General features: G+C 44.3%; 1 protein-coding gene across 1 annotated transcript in view; it reads left to right on the plus strand.

Annotated features, from left to right (window-relative positions):
- The window catches only part of RNF144A (ring finger protein 144A), a 53,745-nt gene that overhangs the window by 20,300 nt on the left and 13,649 nt on the right, over positions 1–19,796 (plus strand). Inside the window, exon 2 of the mRNA XM_053380937.1 lies at positions 18,259–18,404. Coding sequence (XP_053236912.1) covers positions 18,270–18,404 — 135 coding nt within the window. The 5' untranslated portion in view covers positions 18,259–18,269. The remainder of the gene's footprint in view (positions 1–18,258; positions 18,405–19,796) is intronic.

Genomic DNA, 19,796 nt, shown 5'->3' on the forward strand with positions numbered 1-19,796 from the left:
ATTATTATTATTATTATTATTATTATTATTATTATTTGTTACGGGTTTTCTCTACCTGTGTTGTAACACGTCTAATATAGAAATGTTTAACATCCCGCCTCCCTATACATACACACTCGCATTTAATGCCTTATTTGTAAATAAATAAGTAAATAAATTGGCAGTTCCACACAAATTATGTCCCCATCGCCTCATCTGTGTGTACAGGCAACCCCTGATTTGTGTGGGGGTCGCGTGCCTGGTCATCGTGTGTGATGGCCACTTCCGAGTCATCGCGATGCCTGTGGGGGCGTCAATTGGACGTGCATAAATCTGCCATTGCCTCTATGGAAAAAGGGAGGCAGCACAATACCTACTGGTACTCAAAGTCTGTCAGCAAAATCAGGCTGCTTGGCACAGTTTCTTCCCGTTTAACCTCTGTCTTTTGTTTCAAGATGGGAGCTCCATTTTAGAACTCCCAATGTGGAAGACAGATTTAACAGGGAAGAGGAAAATTAATTTTAACTGCAGTTTGTGTTAGAGGTTTATCTTGAAACGAGGCTTTGACAAAATACCTCAAAGACTTGCAGAATCAAAGCACTTGGATGTCTCTTTGCAGAGTGTCAGCTGGTGCTAAAATATTTTCACCAGCCATTTCGCATTTCATTTAAATCATCAAACGGCTCCAGTTCACAGTTGTACATAAAGCCTAACACTTCCCTCTTGTTCCTTACTTTTGATCATGTATTAGCCCTGGTTGTATTGTCACGCAAAGTTTTCACCCGGTGTTGCTGTTGTTTTTTAATTGCCTGTCTCTCTAACTACCAGACAGTTGCTCTTTTGAAATAGCGCAGGCTGCTCTTCCTTCCATTCATCTGCCCTGTTCTTTGCTAAGGCTGTTTGTGCTGAACAATTCACTTCGATTTTGCAAAGTGTTCCAATATGTTTTAGCTCCTATTATTGCTGAGCGATAACCCTAAGGAATGTTATGAGTTTGAGAGTGGGGAGGAAGCAAGATGTATTTGAGATCCTTCTAACCTCTGGATCCAGCAAATTCCAAAGGGAGAATACAATTACAAGATAATAAATGAATAATCATAGAAAGTTTTAAAAAGAATGAGTGGCGTAAAATATATTCCATACTGAAATACAGTGGTACCTCAGGTTAAGTACTTAATTCGTTCCGGAGGTCCGTACTTAACCTGAAACTGTTCTTAACCTGAAGCACCATTTTAGCTAATGGGGCCTCCTGCTGCTGCCGCGCCGCCAGAGCATGATTTCTGTTCTCATCCTGAAGCAAAGTTCTTAACCTGAAGCACTATTTCTGGGTTAGCGGAGTCTGTAACCTGAAGCGTATGTAACCTGAAGTGCATGTAACCTGAGGTACCACTGTACACAGTTTATATTTGTACCAAATATTCATGAATGTTGCCAAATAGACTCATATTTAGTGGTAATGTGCCAAGCCAAACTCTATTTTAAAGGCTTTCCTCCCCTCTGCCAGGCTTAGGTCAGCTCAGCCAGAACTTGTGATGTAGCAGTGTTTGTCTTTTCTGAAAATGCATCACATATGCAGGGGGCATAAATGCGAAAAGGAACGGCTTCAGGGTAATCTCTCTCAAGGCACAGAGGAATGATGGCAAGCCATGCATGCAGAGAACCCATGTTCCTTATCAAAGTCACAAGGATTTGACAGACATATAAATAGAAACCCCCTTAAAAAAAAAAAGACTCAAAATGCTGAATGTCAGGCAGGCTGTGACTTTTGATAGGTAATCTAACGTTGCTCTGTTATGGGGAGAAGGGAAGTGTGTGTGTGTCTCTTTTTCCAAGTACAGTGGTACCTCAGGTTAAGTACTTAATTCGTTCCGGAGGTCCATTCTTAACCTGAAACTGTTCTTAACCTGAAGCACCACTTTAGCTAATGGGGCCTCCTGCTGCCGCCATGCCACAGGAGCACAATTTCTGTTCTCATCCTGAAGCAAAGTTCTTAACCTGAAGCACTATTTATGGGTTAGCGGAGTCTGTAACCTGAAGCGTATGTAACCTGAAGCGTATGTAACCTGAAGTGTATGTAACCTGAGGTACCACTGTATACTTGCAAAGTGATGTAAAAATTCAGCTCTTTAAGAAATGAAGCTTTTCTCCCAATGGGAAAAAAGTGGTGGTACGTTAAGAAAATGGAGATAACAACACAGTAAGCCATATTTTGTCCACAGGGGCATCTGATAACTTTGGCCTGGTTTCGACAAGCCTCAGGTCATGTGATAAAAGCTGTTCCTGGCTCTGTTATTTGGACTAGCAGCAGAGGATTTGCATGTTTGAATGTTTGGGAAGGGGGGGGGGAGAAATAGCGTGTCAGTGAATGCTAGGCTGGAACCCTGTTCTTCAACCTCCAGTTCTTTATGAGTAGAGAGTTTCTTTAAATACAAGAAGATTCAGTCATGCTGCTGCTCCCTCCTGCGGTCTTTCGATAGCTCTGTCGGTAGAGCATGAGATTCTTCATCTCAGAGTTGTGTGTTCAAGTCCCGCGTTGGGCAAAAGATTCCTGCATTGCTGGGGTTGGACAAAATGACCCTCGTGGTCCCTTCCAACTCTTATTATTCTATTATCTGTGTAGAAGGTGCTGTCCATGTGATTTGCTCTTTGCCCACGTGACCTGTCATCAGCACTGTATTCGCCAGTTAGGACCAAACCGAGATGTAGCTGTAGCATATCCAGATGTTTTAAAACCCGGATTTGCCCAAACTGTATATAAAGGGGTGGGAGGAATATGGTTTTTAAAAGCAAAAGTGTTACATAGGCAGAGACCGCTGAAGGTGGCAGTTCATCTACCCAGACTCAGTTTCCCCGCCTCCTTTACTTGAGCTGTGCAACGGAAAGCTCTTGGGCAAATGCGTCTAAGAACAGCAGTGGGGAGCAGCAAGAAAGCAGGGGTCAGCAAGCCTTTTCAGCAGGGGGCCGGTCCACTATCCCTCAGACCTTGTAGGGGGCCGGACTATATTTTGGGGAAAAAAATGAATGAATTCCTATGCCCCACAACTAACCCAGATATGCATTTTAAATAAAAGCACACATTCTACTCATGTAAAAACACCAGGCAGGCCCCACAAATAACCCAGAGATGCATGTTCAGTAAAAAGACACATTCTACTCATGTAAAAACACGCTGATTCCTGGACCATCCATGGGCTGGATTTAGAAAGCGATTGGACCGGATCCAGCCTCCGGGCCTTAGTTTGCCAACCTATTGCAACAGAGACGGTGTACGTGACCAGCAACATGGAAAAAAGTTGCACCGTTTGCCAACACCAGCAATAGGAAACAAGTCATTGAATCGTAGACCCTGGTCCAATTCCCATCACCCTTGACCATCACTAGTCTTTCTAGCTAGGGATGATGGGAGTTGTAGTCCAAAAACAGCTGGAGGACCACGTTTTGGAAGCCCTGATTTAGTCCAACCCCGTTCAATGCAAGAACTTGCAGCGATTGCTTCTGAAGAATCGCTGAAGAACAGCTGAATCGCTGAATCGCTGAAGAACAGCGATTGCTTCTGAAGTTCAGATTATCCCATACAGGGATCGAACCTGCGACCTTTGCATTATGAGTACCACACTCTAACCAGCCGAGCTATTTCCTCAATCCTCAAAGGTATGAATTGAGGACTGAGGTGGGCAGAGAACAGCGATTGCTTCTGAAGTTCAGATTATGCCCAGGGGGACAGATCAAGAGCCTCGAGGTTTCAAGCGTTAAGAGTTAAATTTGGGTCTTTACTGAAAGCAGCGTGCACAGCCTAGTTCCATTTCCACCTAATGTATTCAGTGGCAGCGGACAGTTGCCCTTTCTTCCCATTCAAAAGAGGCTCGCTATTCAGAAAACCTGCGACAGCTCATTTAGCTCTTTAGTTACCAGCCTCATAAAGCCCGAGGTATAAAAGAGTGACCCTTCAGACACGAATAATGGTGGTTCCATGACTCGGTGCTTTTTGTGCCTCTGTTTTAGTTTAGTAATCTAGATAAGGTTTGGTCCTCCAACTAGTTCTTCTGTTAGATATTTGGCTCACAGTATTCTAACGTTCCCCCTGCTGCCCTTCTCGTGGGATAGGCAGTGCAGACAAAAGAGACATTGTTGTGCTGGACTTTGCATTAGCTGTCTTGACAACAGTTGGCCTCTGCACACAGTTTTCGCTTTTTATCCTTTTATTGTCGTCCGGTGCCAAGAAGAACATGGATTTTACTTTGCTTAAAAATAAAAAAATATTATGGCAAGTTCCTTTGAACGAATCTGAGATACAGTGCAACTTTCTATTTATATATCCCCCCCCATACCAACCATGAAAATAATTCAATTGCTTTTTTAAAAAAAAGAACCGGAAAGATATATATGATAAAATGAGTGCTCATTACTAAACTCTTGGCAACAAATTTCAGCGCAAAAGAAAGGACAGAGTTGACAAGATTTTTGGCAGTGTGCTAAACAGGACCAGGGTAAATTGCTTTTTAAAGTGATTTTGGGTGGCTTTTTGTCATTTTAGCTGGAATCCCTCCCCTCCCCTGTGTAAAATACTTAGCTTGATGTACTTTATCAGTTTAATATATTATTTTAGTGTTGCATGAGAAATGCATTTTCAGTTTTAAATACAGCTAGAATGGCTGCTATCCAAATAATGAATTAGTGAAGCAAAATGCCAAATTTCCTTTCATACTGGAGAAGCTCTGTGCATTATATCATTAAAAGAGAATCCTATATTGCAGTGATTCCCAGTTAGCTAAGGAAGGCAGACCCCCCTGTTTTTCAAAAGCCAAAGCATGGACCTCCTACTTTGGAAAATTCTGATATCTCTGTGGTAATTTTTGTTATTTTAATGGTGCCATAGACCCCCTGGGTGGGTTACATGGAGCTTCTGTGGTTTGTGGGCCACCAGTTGGGAACCACTGCTGGTATGTTTATGACTTAGAGCAACATGGCTTTTGTGAACTGCTATTTTTTTCTGACGGTATGGCCACCACTTGGGATGATTCCTAAACCGCTTCCAGATTAAAACTCAACTCCTTCAGCACTCCAGTTCAGCTGTACTGTATACTTTGAGCAAGAGAATAAATCTGTAGGGTCAACTAGTGTGCTCCTCCTTTCTACGTACAAAATAGACCTTAGTTGTGCTGTTGTGCCAGAGATAAGTAAATGTCCTTTCTGGGAGCTTCATATTTAGTCACAGTATGTTTTAGGTCTGTTAAGGGGAGAAGCAATGCTGTCCAGGGTTGTAAAGACTGCGGAGAGAATAATTGGGTGCACTCTTCCCACCTTGGATCAAATCTAACCTTCCAGGTGTCATAAGAAAGCTGCAGAGATAGTGAAGGACAGTGCTCACTCCGGAAATGATCTCTTTCAGCTTTTGCCTTCTGGAAGAAGGTACAGGGTTATAAAGACTAGGACTAGCCGCCTGGGAAACAGTTTCTATCCAAATGCAATTCTGGTTTTAAACACAGTTTAAGGTAGTCTCTAAGGGACGTGGGTGGTGCTGTGGGTTAAACCACAGAGCCTAGGACTTGTCGATCAGAAGGTTGGCGGTTCGAATCCCTGTGACGGGGTGAGCTCCTGTTGCTCGGTCCCTGCTCCTGCCAAGCTAGCAATTCGAAAGCACGTCAAAGTGCAAGTAGATAAATAGGTCCCGCTCCGGCGGGAAGGTAAACGGCGTTTCTGTGCTCTGCTCTGGTTTGCCAGAAGGGGTTTAGTCATGCTGGCCACATGACCCGGAAGCTGTACGCCGGCTCCCTCAGCCAATAAAGCGAGAAGAGCGCCGCAAGCCCAGAGTCGGCCACAACTGGACCTAACGGTCAGGTGTCCCTTTACCTTACCTAAGGTAGTCTCTATGGGAGTATATGGTATTTAATTATAGGGTATCAGAGATTTTAGGGGGTTAACCAGGCTGGGATAGCTGGGATAGCAGGCTTGTTGGTTTTTGAATGTCTGATGTAGATTTTTTTCAGTTTCGTTGTTCTGTATGGGACAATGACAATAAAGATTATCGTATTGTATATTGTGTAGACTAGGGTTCTAACAGCAAGCCTAGGGTCTGTTCTTGTCTGAATTTGCCCATGGCCAAATTACAGGTGCCCAATTGCTGCCTACATTTTCTGACCCTATTGAGTCCCCTGAGCAGATTTGTGTGTTAAGTTTAGTAGATCAATTGAGTTCAAAAGACAGTATTGCAGAGTAACTCTCAAAAGCACTGCACCACACAAAATGGCTGCAAGTGCATTGAACAGGGGCAGATAAACACGGGTTGAGTTATTAAGGGGCATGTGCTAAATCAGTAGCCAAGTGTTATAATCCATTAGAAAGTTAATTTCCTGGATTCTGAATCACAAAAGGAGACTCTGTGAGTACAGGGTGCTCCTAACTTCAGAAGTTCACCACCCAGTTTGCGGAGCAGGGTGGTGACAAGGGAACGTTCTCCCTCTCAAGATGGTACTCGTGTAGCAGGCTGTAACGCCTGTAGAGGCCTAATCAAATCGCCCGGTGCCAAAACTCAGATGCCCTTGACCTAAACACTTGTGACCAACCCCACTTAGGGTCACATGAATTGGCCACAACTCCCTCTTGTTTCACCTTTTGAGTTTTTCTTCATAGTTAGATTTGCCCAGTGTCGGAAGCAACTGCATAACTCATTCCTTCCACCCAAACGGACTCGCGCTTCCAAAACCGCAGCCTTCCCCGCCATCCCATGACTGTGCCAAATGGCTTTTAAAAATGAGCGAAGCTTCAAAAGCAATTTATGATATAGCCTAGACGGAGGTTGCTCTAAGTATGACTGACAACTGAACAGTAGCTTCTTGGATCCTGGCCGTTTCACGTGCTCTCCCTTTTCTGCTCACATTTCTGGTGCAATTGTGATGAATGTGCCACTTGTTGCTACTTTGTCGTAGTTAGACGGAGCCATTTCTTTTAACGCAGAGAGGGCCGCTATAACAATAGTTTTCTACGAGGGCAAGCGTAACCTTGCCTACACAGGTCAAGCGGTTGTTTGTTTTCTTTAAACTGCCTCTAAAGGGAAGGAAGAGCTCTATCATAGGAATGTGGTGAAAGCTAAAGTACATTTTAATTGTGTTCTGTGGTTGGGAATGGGCAAATTTAGAACTGTACGCAGCAGGTCTCCCACTGATAAAAAAACCCCAGGACTTGGATGGATGGTATCGGAACAATGCACAGCTAACTTCATTTCCGATTATGCAAGGTCTTTTGAGAACCATCAGTCCTTTGGTTTTCTTTGTTAGGAAGCTTGACTAATCATGGCGGCATGGTGCCGCAGCCACTTCCTGAAAGTTGTATTGAAATAGTATGGACTTAAAAGTAAAGGTAAAGGGACCCCTGACCATTAGGTCCCGTCGTGACCGACTCTGGGGTTGTGGCGCTCATCTCGCTTTATTGGCCGAGGGAACCGGCATACAGCTTCTGGGTCATGTGGCCAGCATGATTAAGCCGCTTCTGGCGAACCACAGCAGCGCACGGAAACGCCATTTACCTTCCCGCTGGAGCGGTACCTATTTATCTACTTGCACTTTGACGTGCTTTCAAACTGTTAGGTTGGCAGGAGTAGTATGGACTTAATTTCTAGTAATTAATTCCGTTTGGGAGTCAAGCAAATACTAACGTGGGGCGTTGCTACTCATGGCTTTGAAAGTCCTGACCTGTAAAACCCTAAAAATTGCCAGATGCATTGAGAAGAATAGATCACATTGCTGATTTGATCCTCGTTTGGAAGGTTTCGTCAAGTCATGGTTCACAGGTTTAGACGTAAAGGCGTTTCCGTTGTTTTATTCTTTGTGTAAACTGTCCTGGGAATACAACTGAAGGATGGTAACAGAAATACTTACAATGCATAACACAGTATACGAAGCTAAAAGCAGAGAGGGAATGTGGAGATGCAGGGCTTGTTCCAGATTGCCCAAACCAGGACATCTGAATCTCACCAATGGGACTTAAGCCAGCTTGCAACTGAGATTGGTTCCATTGATTTTGGTGACTTTATAGCTCAGTGCCAGCCATGTTTGCACAGTGGACATAAGTCCTATTGAATTCATTTGGACTTACTCCCAGGTCAGTAGGGTTAGAACTGCAGCCTTAGTCATGACTGAAGACTTTTGATGTGTTGGTGACTCACACTAATGTTTTTGCATCAAGAAACCCTGTGCAAGTACTTCTGCCTGCACAGCAAGGACCCCCCTCCATATTGGCTCAGGGGGCTGTCAGGAGAACCCCAGAACAGCAGGGGGAGGGGGTATTTTTTTTTTTTTTTTTTTTTTTTTACATCTGACAAGCTGGAATGCTTGCACAAGTAGAACCGTCGGAAAAGCGCAATGTTGAATTCCACCCAGAACCACTTTTAAGAGCATTTTTCCACAAGGCTCCACTTCAAGGCTGAGATGTGCTATTCCAAAATGTTTGATCCCAGCGAGCAACCAGCCCAGCCCAGCTAGATAGTATAACACAGGGGTCAGCAACCTTTTTCAGCCATGGGCCGGTCCCTCAGGCCATTTGGTAGGCCAGACTATATTTTGAAGAGAGAGAAAAATGAACGAATTCCTATGCCCCACAAATAACCCAGAGATGCATTTTAAATAAAGGGACACATTCTACTAATGTAAAAACATGCTGATTCCCAGACCATTTGTGGGCTGGATTTAGAAGGCAATTGGGCCGCATCCGGACCACGGGCCTTAGGTTGCCTACCCCTGGTATAACAGACCAAGGGTGTGGGGCTGTTCCTTCAGAGGCCTACATTTCAGTTCATTATTTGCAGTTACAGTGGTACCTCGGGTTAAGTACTTAATTCGTTCCGGAGGTCCGTACTTAACCTGAAACTGTTCTTAACCTGAAGCACTACTTTAGCTAATGGGGCCTCCCGCTGCCACCGCACCGCTGCTGCACGATTTCTATTCTCATCCTGAAGCAAAGTTCTTAACCCGAGGTACTATTTCTGGGTTAGTGGAGTCTGTAACCTGAAGCGTCTGTAACCTGAAGTGTATGTAACCCGAGGTACCACTGTATTCCTATTCTCCCCACCTCAACCTCCACCAAAGGCATGGATTGCCCTCTTAAGTATTTTCTGCTTTCATTTTCTTACCATCTGAGGACTGCATTTGGTTAGTACAAGTGTTGTCATAGAATCATAGGACTGTAGAGTTGGGAGGATCATCTAACCAGTCCAACCTCCTGCAATATAGGGGATTGAACCTGCAACCTTGGTATTATCGGCACCGAGCTCTAACCCATTGAGCTATCCAAGCTCTGGAAATATACATTCTGCTCAAGCGCAGACCTCTTTGGTACGCATTTGCAGTAGCACGTGAAACAACAACAAAAACAACCTCCCCTGGAAAAAGGAGAAAGTTTATGAGTTATTAAGATTTAATCTGTTACTGGAAATGTCCGAAAACAGCTTGGAAGTCCTAATTTAAGCATTCTGATGTAATTTAGGGTGTTCAGTTTTAAAATAGGAAAACCCGAGGTAGTGCCCTCTTAGAACCCAGATCCTATTTTTGTATCTGAGATGGTAATTCTGGACTATAAGGCTGCCCTTAAGGAAAGAGTGGTCATTAAAGTAAATAGGAAAGGACAATAATGAAAGAGACTGACCCAGAAAAAGATTCACTGTTGGAACAGTGGTATTGCTTTAAATAGACATGTATGTCCCAGGAGCTGATTTTCTTTTACCACATGACTCAACTGGGCTACTGTGGAGGGATCTTCATCTATGATCGTCCCAGAAGCTTGAACAGAGGGCAGGGCCCTGTGGGTTTTGGACTGGTTTGATCTCTGTCAGCATAAGTTCAGTTTTGAGATTCCTACCTTCTAAAATATTCAGCAAACACTCTCTTTTGGAAACTTTGGAACAGGCTTCTTCCTCTTTAATCACAGTCTCTTTAATAAGAACTTGATTTTTCCAGCGAAGCTTTTTATAAGAATTTATTTGAAGCGTTTACTTTTTGGGCATGATGAAAAAGCAGGTCTTCTAAGCGTATCCCAAGAACTCTTTGAGAGAACGGTTTGCAGAGCAAAGCCCGATTCAAGCATTCCTTTTGCTGTTTTTAACCACCATAGTTAAAAGGATCATATTACTGCAAGGATAAAGATTATTGCAAGAATACAAAATGCTTATTTATAAAAATGGTGTCAAGGGAAAGGGGGGGTCTGTACTTTTCATTTAATTTTAAATTTACAGTATATACTGTTTTTGATCATCACTGTACACAAGGCAGTTTTTCAATTGATAAATGAGTATGCATTAGATTTGTTTAGTATTCTGCAGGGCAGTATTCTGAATTGGCAAATCCCCCCAAATTTTACCCAAGTCCTCCTTTGGGTATACAGTGGTACCTCGGGTTATATACGCTTCAGGTTACATACTCTTCAGGTTACAGACAGTTTCAGGTTAAGTACGGACCTCCGGAACGAATTAAGTACTTAACCCAAGGTACCACTGTACTTCAGTAGCAGTGATGTGCCTTTCTCTTTCTTTCTTCTCCTTTCCTTGCCAGTTTCAGAGCCAAATCACATGAGCCTTTGTGCACATGGTTAGTGCTGATGGTTGTCATTTATTTCCTTCCTTCCTTTCTTTTTGCCAGTTCAGGCTAATTTCAAGCCACAATGCTTAATGCCAAAAGGGTCACACAACTGCCACACATTAAAATTGCACAGCTAGACTTTTAGGATCCTTCTACAACAGAAGCTTCTCAAGGGTTTGCTGCAATGTGCACATATTCACACAACCCTGCTCCGTGCAGGCAAAGCCAATCCAAGCAGAATGAACAGTGTGGCTGTTGAGCACAGATGGATTTGTTAGAATGGGTCCCTTAATCCTGCGAGGAAGCTAAAGCCTTTCTGTGGTTTCTGGGCAGGTTGACTCTGAACTACTGTACCTCCTCCCCCACAATCCCTTTTGTGTTGTGTCTTTTAGATTGTAAGACTAAGGGCAGGAACTATGTTTGTAAGCTGCTCCAGAAGCCCTCTTTAGCTGAAGGTTGAGATTTCTTTTAAAAAGCTTTAAATAAGTCTTTAGAGCAGCTTGCACCTTGATAAGTGTGTTTAGGAGGATTGCAGCCTTATGAAGGAGTCCCATGCCTGGTTACTCACAGGTAAAACGTATCCACACTTACTTTTTGCCCCGCCCCGCTCTTTTTTTTTGCCCCAAGCTTTCCTTGCAAAAACCTGCTCTTTAAAGCTGAATCGGTGCAAATGTCAGCTCGACTTTCTCCGTGGATTGACATTTGCTCCAATTGAGCTTTAAAGAGCAGGTTTTTGCAGGAAACGCAAAACAACAACCCCAGGCACTCAGACATGAGAGCTTTAAATCGCGAACTGTGCCAGGAAAGAGCAGAGGAAAGGTAAGTGTGGATAAGCCCCCCGTTGAGCTGAATGGGACTTGGTGCTATGTAAATATGGACAGAATTGATTGGAATTTGTAGGCACTAAGCTTTTTATGGAGCAGGAAAAAGCATTGAAATCCTCAGCTTCAAAAGTTTGCAAGCAAACCAGAGGTTTGTTTTTGTTTTCTTTTTACAGCCCTTAATTCCCCGTTTCTTTCTTGCATGATGGAATCCTCACAAGGTAAAAGGAATAAAGCAGTTTCTCTCTTCTGATAACCACTCATGGCTAGCAGCTTCTCCTCAAGCAGGGACATGTTGGGTGTCACATCAGGACATGGCTGAAGGAGGATTTTGTTTGATGTTCTACCAAAACCACTTCACTGCTTGGAATGTGCAGTTCTGAGAGGCACAAGCAGATGCTTTGTAATGGAGCACTAGGATTTATTCAAGACGTCTCTATGTTTGAGCCCTTCACGGAGCCCTGGATATTATTAACACCGACATAGGTAGGCTCGCAAAGGTAAAATAGCCCAAAAGGAAAATTCCTCCCAGAATAGTTTCCTGGCAGGACAACCCGTACTCCTTCGTGGAGTATGGTCAGCACAATATGGCATGTGTTGTCTACTGCCTGGTGCATGCAGTCACAGATGCCAGCGGGCACACAATCCATTGGGAGGTTTTCCAGCAAAAGCCCCATTGTAGTGAATGGAAGCTGTACAAGATTCCACGGCGGGCAAAAAGATGGCAGGCATTATTTCTGGGTGAAGTGAAAGTCTGTAATAGCATTTTCATAGCTTCTGCCCATTCACCTGTAGGTAAGGTAAAAGGTAAAGGACACCTGGACGGTTAAGTCCAGTCAAAGGCAACTATGGGGTTGCGACGCTCATCTCACTTTCAGGTCGAGGGGGCTGGTGTTTGTCCACAAACAGCTTTCTGGGTCATGTGGCCAGCATGACTAAACAGCTTCTGGCGCAACAGAACACTGTGACAGAAACCAAAGCACACGGAAACACCGTTTACCTTCCTGCCACAGCAGTACCTGTTTATCTACTTGCACTGGTATGCTTTCAGACTGCTAGGTTGGCAGGAGCTGGGACAGAGCAACAGGAGCTCACTCCGTTGCGGGGATTCGAACCGCCGACCTTCTGATCGGCAAGCCCAAGAGGCTCAGTGGTTTAGACCACAGGCTCTAACAATAAGCACCACTTGTTTAACTCTTCCCCACCAAGGGAGAGGTGCCCCCTCTTCCCCCTCAACCTCCTATGGTTGGATGTCTGTTGGAGACAACCCAATCCCCTCCCCCCAATGCACCTTATAACTTAGTCGCAATCTGGAAGTTAAAAATAAAACTTGCAGTTCTGAGCGTGCTTACTTGAAAATCAATTCCATCGAAATCAATAGGACTGGTGTTTTCAGAAGAATGTTTAGCATAGTATAAGAGAAGTATATCATTATTATTTCTCTTTCTGAAATCTGATAGGACGAAGGAATCTTGTCCTGACCCCTGCAGTCCACTTAGCTTCTTTGCTTCTCTGTGCTGTGTTCCACCACACAAGTTATTTGTGGCCTCATTGCTGTCCATGCCAGCCATCAGGTACTTGACAAGTTGGGAGAGCCAGACCATTATGGATCCCTGCGTGCCCAGCTTGATGTGGCATTGTAGTATCTACTTAGTTGGTTTATGCAATGGCCATATGGTACACGGTTGCATAGACAAGCAGGCTGCGCATAAATCACCCCTCTTCAATTAGTGCAATTTCATTGGGAGCAGTGGCTTATGATGGGAAGTGTGGAAAGTATTGCTGGCTCTAGTATCTTGAGATTCAATTCTTCATTGAGTTTTTATGTTCAAGCTATCAAGGTTATGAGTACATGTTTATGCACACCACCCAACATTTCTCTGATCAAAATAGGGGTGTCCTATTCCATACCTGCCAACACTTCTCTGATGAATATAGGGACATCCTACCACGCCCTCGAACATTTCTGCGATGAAAATAGGAAAAGCAGGAGATTCTGGGATCAAATCAGAAATCAGGACAGCGTCTGTAAATCTGGGACTGTCTCTGGAAAATAGGGACACTTGGAGGATCTGATTTATGTAAAAGTACAAATGTTTGGTGTCTTTTTGTGTATTTCTTGCTTGCTGTCCGCCCACTCTTGGTCCAAGTGCTACTAATTACCTTTGAAAACTCTTAATGGCTTTGGACCCTGGTACTTAGACAACTGTCCCCAGGCAGTACAATCCTCATCAGTGGCCCTGTTCTGTATCCTGTTGCCCTCTGAAGGTGGGTGGATGGTGACCAGAGAGAAACTTTTAAGTAGTGTTGCTTGCTTAAGAAGCACAGAACCATCTGTAAGGGGAACACAAATTTGTTTTAGCTCCAACTGAAACGGAAAGTTAATTTCTAAATCTGGCATTCCTCTTCCTTAATTTGCTTAGCTTGCTAGAATTGCTAAACCACTTTCAGAGAAGCAGCTGAGACATGGAGGGAATTAATCAGTTTACTAACTCAGAAGTTAATTTTCGATTTCTGCTTGAGACGGACATGGCAACAATAATGATCTTCTAGTTAAGATGCTTCCTTCACCCCCCCCCCCCAATTTTTTAACATTTAGTTTTAAATAAGCGGACCATAAAAAATTCACAAAATGCTTCCTCAATTACAAAGTATGTTGTAATTTTCATTGGTATATTAGTAACAGACGTATTTTCATATTTTTCAAGTAATTGCCAAAGGGGGCAGAAATTGCCTGACCAGAATTAGGGTTTGCCTTGCAATTCACACCTGTGGTACCAGCAACCTTCCACCTGGAAGGAAGGTCCAAAGCACATGCCTTTTGTCCCGAAGAAGGAAGACTATTACGCTGGGAGTACCGTATTTTTCGCTCTATAGGACGCACCTGACCATAGGACACACCTTGTTTTAGAAGGGGAGAACAAGGGAAAAAAATTCTCTCCCTCTTTGCGCAGCGCCCCTTCAGCGAAGTGGCAGGAGAAATGGAGCCCCTTCCATTTCTCCTCCCGCTTTGCTGAAGGGGCGCTGAGCAGAGAGGGAAAGCTGCGCAGGGCCTCTCCAGTGAAGCGAAGCCAGGAGAGTAAGAGGGATCGGTGCACACCGACCCCTCTCGCTCTCCAGGCTTCAGCGAAAGCAACGCAAAGCCTCCGGAGCGCGACGGGAGCGTTCCCACTGTGCTGCGGAGGCTTCGTGTTGCTATCGCTGAAGCCATGGAGCCTGCATTTGCTCCATAAGACGCACACACATTTCCCCTTAATTTTTGGAGGGGGAAAGTGCATCTTATAGAGTGAAAAATACGGTATATTTTTTTTCAGTGGCTCCCTCACATTGTCTGTCACACTGTAAAATGTAGCATCTAAGGCTCTACCATGATTCATTGCTATTATGGGTGGACTTGTGCATACTGGGAACAATAATTTACCACAGTGAAATAGCCCTCAGGAAGCCTGTGGGATGTTTATGTTGCTTCCATCTTTTGTAAGCTGTGCCTCATGATATTATTTTCATCGTTTCTCTGGGATGGTGCTCCTGTTCTTAACACAGGTTAACACTTTGCTGAATGGGACTCGCTCCCAGTTAAGTTTGTCCAGCTCTCCCACGTGCACCCTCATTGGAGCAGCCTAGGTTGACTTGATTCAACACATACACACACACTTCATAATCTTTCCCCTTAGGAACAATGTTTCCTCATTCAGCCTCCCAAATAATATATATGCAGGCCTCTGTTGATCACCTGGCTTGGGGATTAATTACTTACTACAAGCGGCAGCTGCATATGATGGGACTCTTCAACAGCATAAGGCTCTGAAACTACTCGGCCAAACAGCATCATGTCTGGGTAAGGGTAGTCCATTGCTTTTGGACCTAAGACACTTTAAGGCAGGTCCAAGAACCCTTTGGCCTTCGAGATGTTACTGAACTACAGCTCCCATCAGCCACAGCAGACGTAGCCAGTGGCCAGGGATGTTGGGAGTGTTATTGCAACCACATCCGAAGGGCTAGTGCTTCCCCACACTCGCTCAAAGGCAATCCGGTGCCCCTCCAGATGTTTTGAACTCCAACTCCTATTGGCTTAGCCAGCATAGCCAATGGGAGTTAGAAGAATAGAACTGGACCCTAGTTGGACTTGGGTCATCTGGTCCAACACCCTGCAATGTAGGAATCTTTTGCCCCACGTGGGGCTCATACCCACAGCCCTGAGATTAAGCTAACTGAGCTATCCAGTGAGACTTCATAGTTGTATAGGCCAAAACATCTGGAGGGCACCAGATTGAGGAGGGCTGTTCTAAGGCACTCGGGTCCAGTTTAAAAAATCATTACAATGGAGCTATGCTGCTTGCCCCTTTTGAAACATATTTGGGAAGGGGAAGCTTGTAGCAAAAAAGGGTGCAGAATGGGAAGAGGATAGGGTCTTTCATTAGTGGACTATTTTCTCTTGACACCGTCCTAAGCTGTCTCCCCACTCCCCGCCCTGCAGGGTTCCCAACTCATATTTAACGAGGGTTCCTTTACAAGGGAGAAACAATTACTGGACTGGCATTACTCATGATGTGTAGTTTTGCTCAGCGTGTGAGTTATTTGCAGCTGAGCTAATGGCAGCCAGAGTGCCTGTGATGTCATGCTGCTCTGCAGCCGCAGGTGACATCAGAGTAGATCTTCTGGTGTACCAAGAGGGCAGTTAGCGAGGGCAGAGTTGGAGGATGAGGCTGCAAGAGGGATGAGGTCAGCAGAGATAGAAGAGATTTTATGGGATGGTGGATATTATACTGATGGGATTTTTTTTTAAAAAAAATACAATTAGTTAACGGTACAAATCAATGTTGTCTTGCTTGCTTCTGCATGAGGCCCAGCCTCTTCAAAAGCTTCTCTCAGAGAGATGTCTCTCCTGTGTACCATCCCTGACAATAACAGAAGAGATGGACACCCTTTTCTTCCCTGGACGGACTCTGCGCCTTTAACGGTTCTGTGGCCTGCACACAGCCTGGCCCTATAGCACTTCCCAACAGGAAATAACACAACCCTGGATTTCAAAATATTAAGTGTTCTACTCCCACTTGGCTCCCGACAAGTAAACAGGCCTCTTTGTTCTCTGCTTCGCACCAACCAAGTGCCTGCGTTTTTCTCACCCACAGACAACAGACTTCCTCTCTAAGGGCAGCTTGTTGTGTTGTGTTTTGTAATTGGATAGGGAGCACAGCAAGTAGAAAACACACTTGCCTCCACATCACTTATGAGAGTGCACATATGTATAAACAACCACTTTCTCCTTTAAAATCCACAGACTTGGCAACTGGGGAAGGCTCTTCTCTGCTACTTGTGTGTATCTTGAGAGGAAAATAGTACAGTTGAGCCACCCTGGCATATTGAAAACAGAGCAGCGCCTTGAGTAGTCATAGATGAAATGGCAACTCTTGATGTTCCCATTTTCGGTGTTGTTTTTGTTTTTGTAATGCAGCAGTAAGTGGTACACCCAATGCATCGCAATGCTTAAAAATGTACTGGTAAGCAAATTTCATTCCCGCATAAACTCAGGTAGTTCAGTGTCTCTCAGTTTGGAAGCAAAAAATGGAACCATCTAAAAATAAAGTGGTTTCTACATATTCCAGGAAATCTGTAGAGACACATTTGTATGAACGTTTTTCAAAACCAGCCCTGGGTTGATTGGTGGGGGGGAGGGGAGTGAACCCCAGTAAACCAAAACCAACAAAAAGTGTGGTTTAATATACACACAAATATCTCTACCCTCCTCCTTCTGCCTGGTTCACACACGCTTGCACACCCTTAGAACTTCACACAAGGAAAATAGTTTGTTCTGAGGTCCACTGTATCTCTGTAACAACATGATCTAGAGCTAATATCCAGTTCAGTACCTTTTTCTATCCCCTCGCCGCGAGCAAAGTTCATGCCATGGATTTTCAGAAGAAATGATCTGGGACGTCCACCCCAATATATGATTGCTTGATCTTTTCTTGCTTTTCTCTCTCTCATCCAATTCTTGCCAGTTCAATGTTAGCTTTGCCCGATACTGCTTTGTGGCGAAGAACTGAAATATTTTGTTTGTTTGTTTGTTTCCTTGGAGACCTGAAGGCCAAACTGTAAAGCGATTTTTCGTAACCGTTGGAGGGCTTCAAGTCCGCAAATCGATAGTTACAGGAAAATGCAGCCTTTTGAGCTGAGATATGAATTACGAAAAAAGCTAAAACGGTAGCTTGATATAGGGATGAATCTATGTAATTACATTGTTTGTTAGACTGGCGGGAGTGCGTGGGCTTTTATCCCTTTTAGTTTTAAGGTGCAGGTGTGTGTTTGGGCATTTAAAAGAATGGGGGAGCTGTATGTTATGGATTATGTAGCCTGTGGCAGAAAGCTCATGCTCTGTTGCTCTGCTCCCCACCTCAGTAGAACAGAACTAAAAACACACCAAGGCTCAGGATTCACTAGCATGGCACAGTCTGAAGCTTGGACTCAGCTTGCAGTATATTTGCCAGCAAGGCTGGCCATTGCTGAATATAAACATCCTCTTTGGCCTGTGCATATGAGTTATGTGATAACATAAAACAATTTCTCCTCAACAAGATTACGTCTTAAGTGTCCACTCTATGCAACATTACACTCTGCAGTTTGAAACGGGACTAGTGATTGAGCCCATTAGCGCTGTGATGGAAGTGACGAATAGCCTGATGCGATAAACTGACCTGTGGCGCGAACGCTGTGGGCAGAACACCCAGTCAAGTAGGGTGGCCAGGCCTGTCCCCTTTCTATGCACATTTCGGGAGGGAAAAATAAGGCTATGCTCAGCTTTGCATCGGGGCCAGGTGACAGAAGATGGACCAGGTGTCTGATAAAGTTCTCTTTCTTTCTTTCACTGAAGCATCTCTTCTCTCTCATTTCAGATTATTCTGCAATGACTGCAGCAAGATACAGACCTACTTGGGACTTGGTGCTCGATCCTCTCATGTCGTGCAAACTCTGCCTTGGAGAATTTCCAGTGGAGCAGATGACAACAATCGCACAATGCCAGTGCATCTTCTGTACTTTGGTTAGTAAGCTTCAAACAATGTATGCGCCTCGGCTGGAATCGGTTCTGTTGTCCACACCACACCCGCCAAGATGTGTGCAAAGCCAACGAAAGTTATGCTTGAGGATTTGTGGGTTGTACATAGTTAATGCAGGCTTGCGGGCATAGTCCCAGGGTTGTTGTGGTGCTTTTACACCTCCTGTTGTATTACCCTGGTACTTAATACCACACATACAGACCTGTGGGAAAATTCTGGGCTGCTTCAGGGAAGATGGGAGTGGTGAGGTTTATTGGACAGAAGCTCCCAAGATGCACCTTGCTGGTTCAGTCGCTGGCGTTTGGCCTAATCTCACTTGCAGTGCCTGTGAGAGGATAAAATGGAGGTAATCCTTATAGGTGCTGCTTTTGCAGAGGAATGAAAATATTATAATGATAATTATGTACCCATTTATGGATGAGCGGGCACCTGGGGCTTATTCAGACCCATATTGTTATGATCCGTTACCGGATTGTGAGGTTGTGTTTATTAAGTTGTGTGCCTTACTTCATAAAAAAGCACATCTGAAAGAAAGAGGGGAATGGAATGTGTGTGTGTGTGTGTGTGTGTGTGTGTGTGTGTGAGGAGGGTGTCTTTGTGCTACATCAGTGACATTTCAAACAGAGAAGCCAAAGAGCAATCTCCTAAATGGCTGTGTGGAGCTTTTGACGTCTGGGTTTTGAAAAGCAGCGTGCCACAGAAGAGAAAGAGCCATCTGGGTAAGGTCATAAGTGTATTGAAAATGGCATGGGCGGGAAGTGAGTAGGCGTCGAGCTTCATCCATCTCCAGTTAAAAACAAAAGCCTAAAGTAGCTTCAGTATGTATTTACACAAGGAGAACTTGGCCGGGTTGGGTCTAGAAGGGTAGTAAGGAAGAAGACTAGTTTCAGTCAAAGAACACCACCCACTTCTACAGGTTTTTTCCCCCTTAAAAAAGAAATTAATAGGACTGAGTCTAAGCAACAGCCAAGCAGAAAATTCTTTGGAGATTCTGGGGGTGGTTAGAGGGTGCAAAACTCCTCCCTTGGCTTAAACAAAAAATGCAACCCTAAATGACTTTCAGCTTCATTCTTCTGCAGCTTCATTCTTCTTGCCCAGGTGATGGGGACTCTATTTCCTCAGGCGCTGCACTTTGCAGCACAGGAAGGCTTAAGGGCAACTCCATGTTTCCTGGGCAGTGAGGTAGTTCCCCCACACTTACATATACAGTGGTACCTCAGGTTAAGAAGTTAATTTGTTCTGGAGGTCCGTTCTTAACCTGAAACTGTTCTTAACCTGAAGTACCACATTAGCTAATGGGGCCTCCTGCTGTCACCACGCGATTTCTGTTCTCATCCTGAAGCAAAGTTCTTAACGTGAGGTACTATTTATGGGTT

Source organism: Podarcis raffonei, chromosome 3, assembly GCF_027172205.1.
Source record: "Podarcis raffonei isolate rPodRaf1 chromosome 3, rPodRaf1.pri, whole genome shotgun sequence".
Classification (NCBI taxonomy): Eukaryota; Metazoa; Chordata; class Lepidosauria; order Squamata; family Lacertidae; genus Podarcis; species Podarcis raffonei.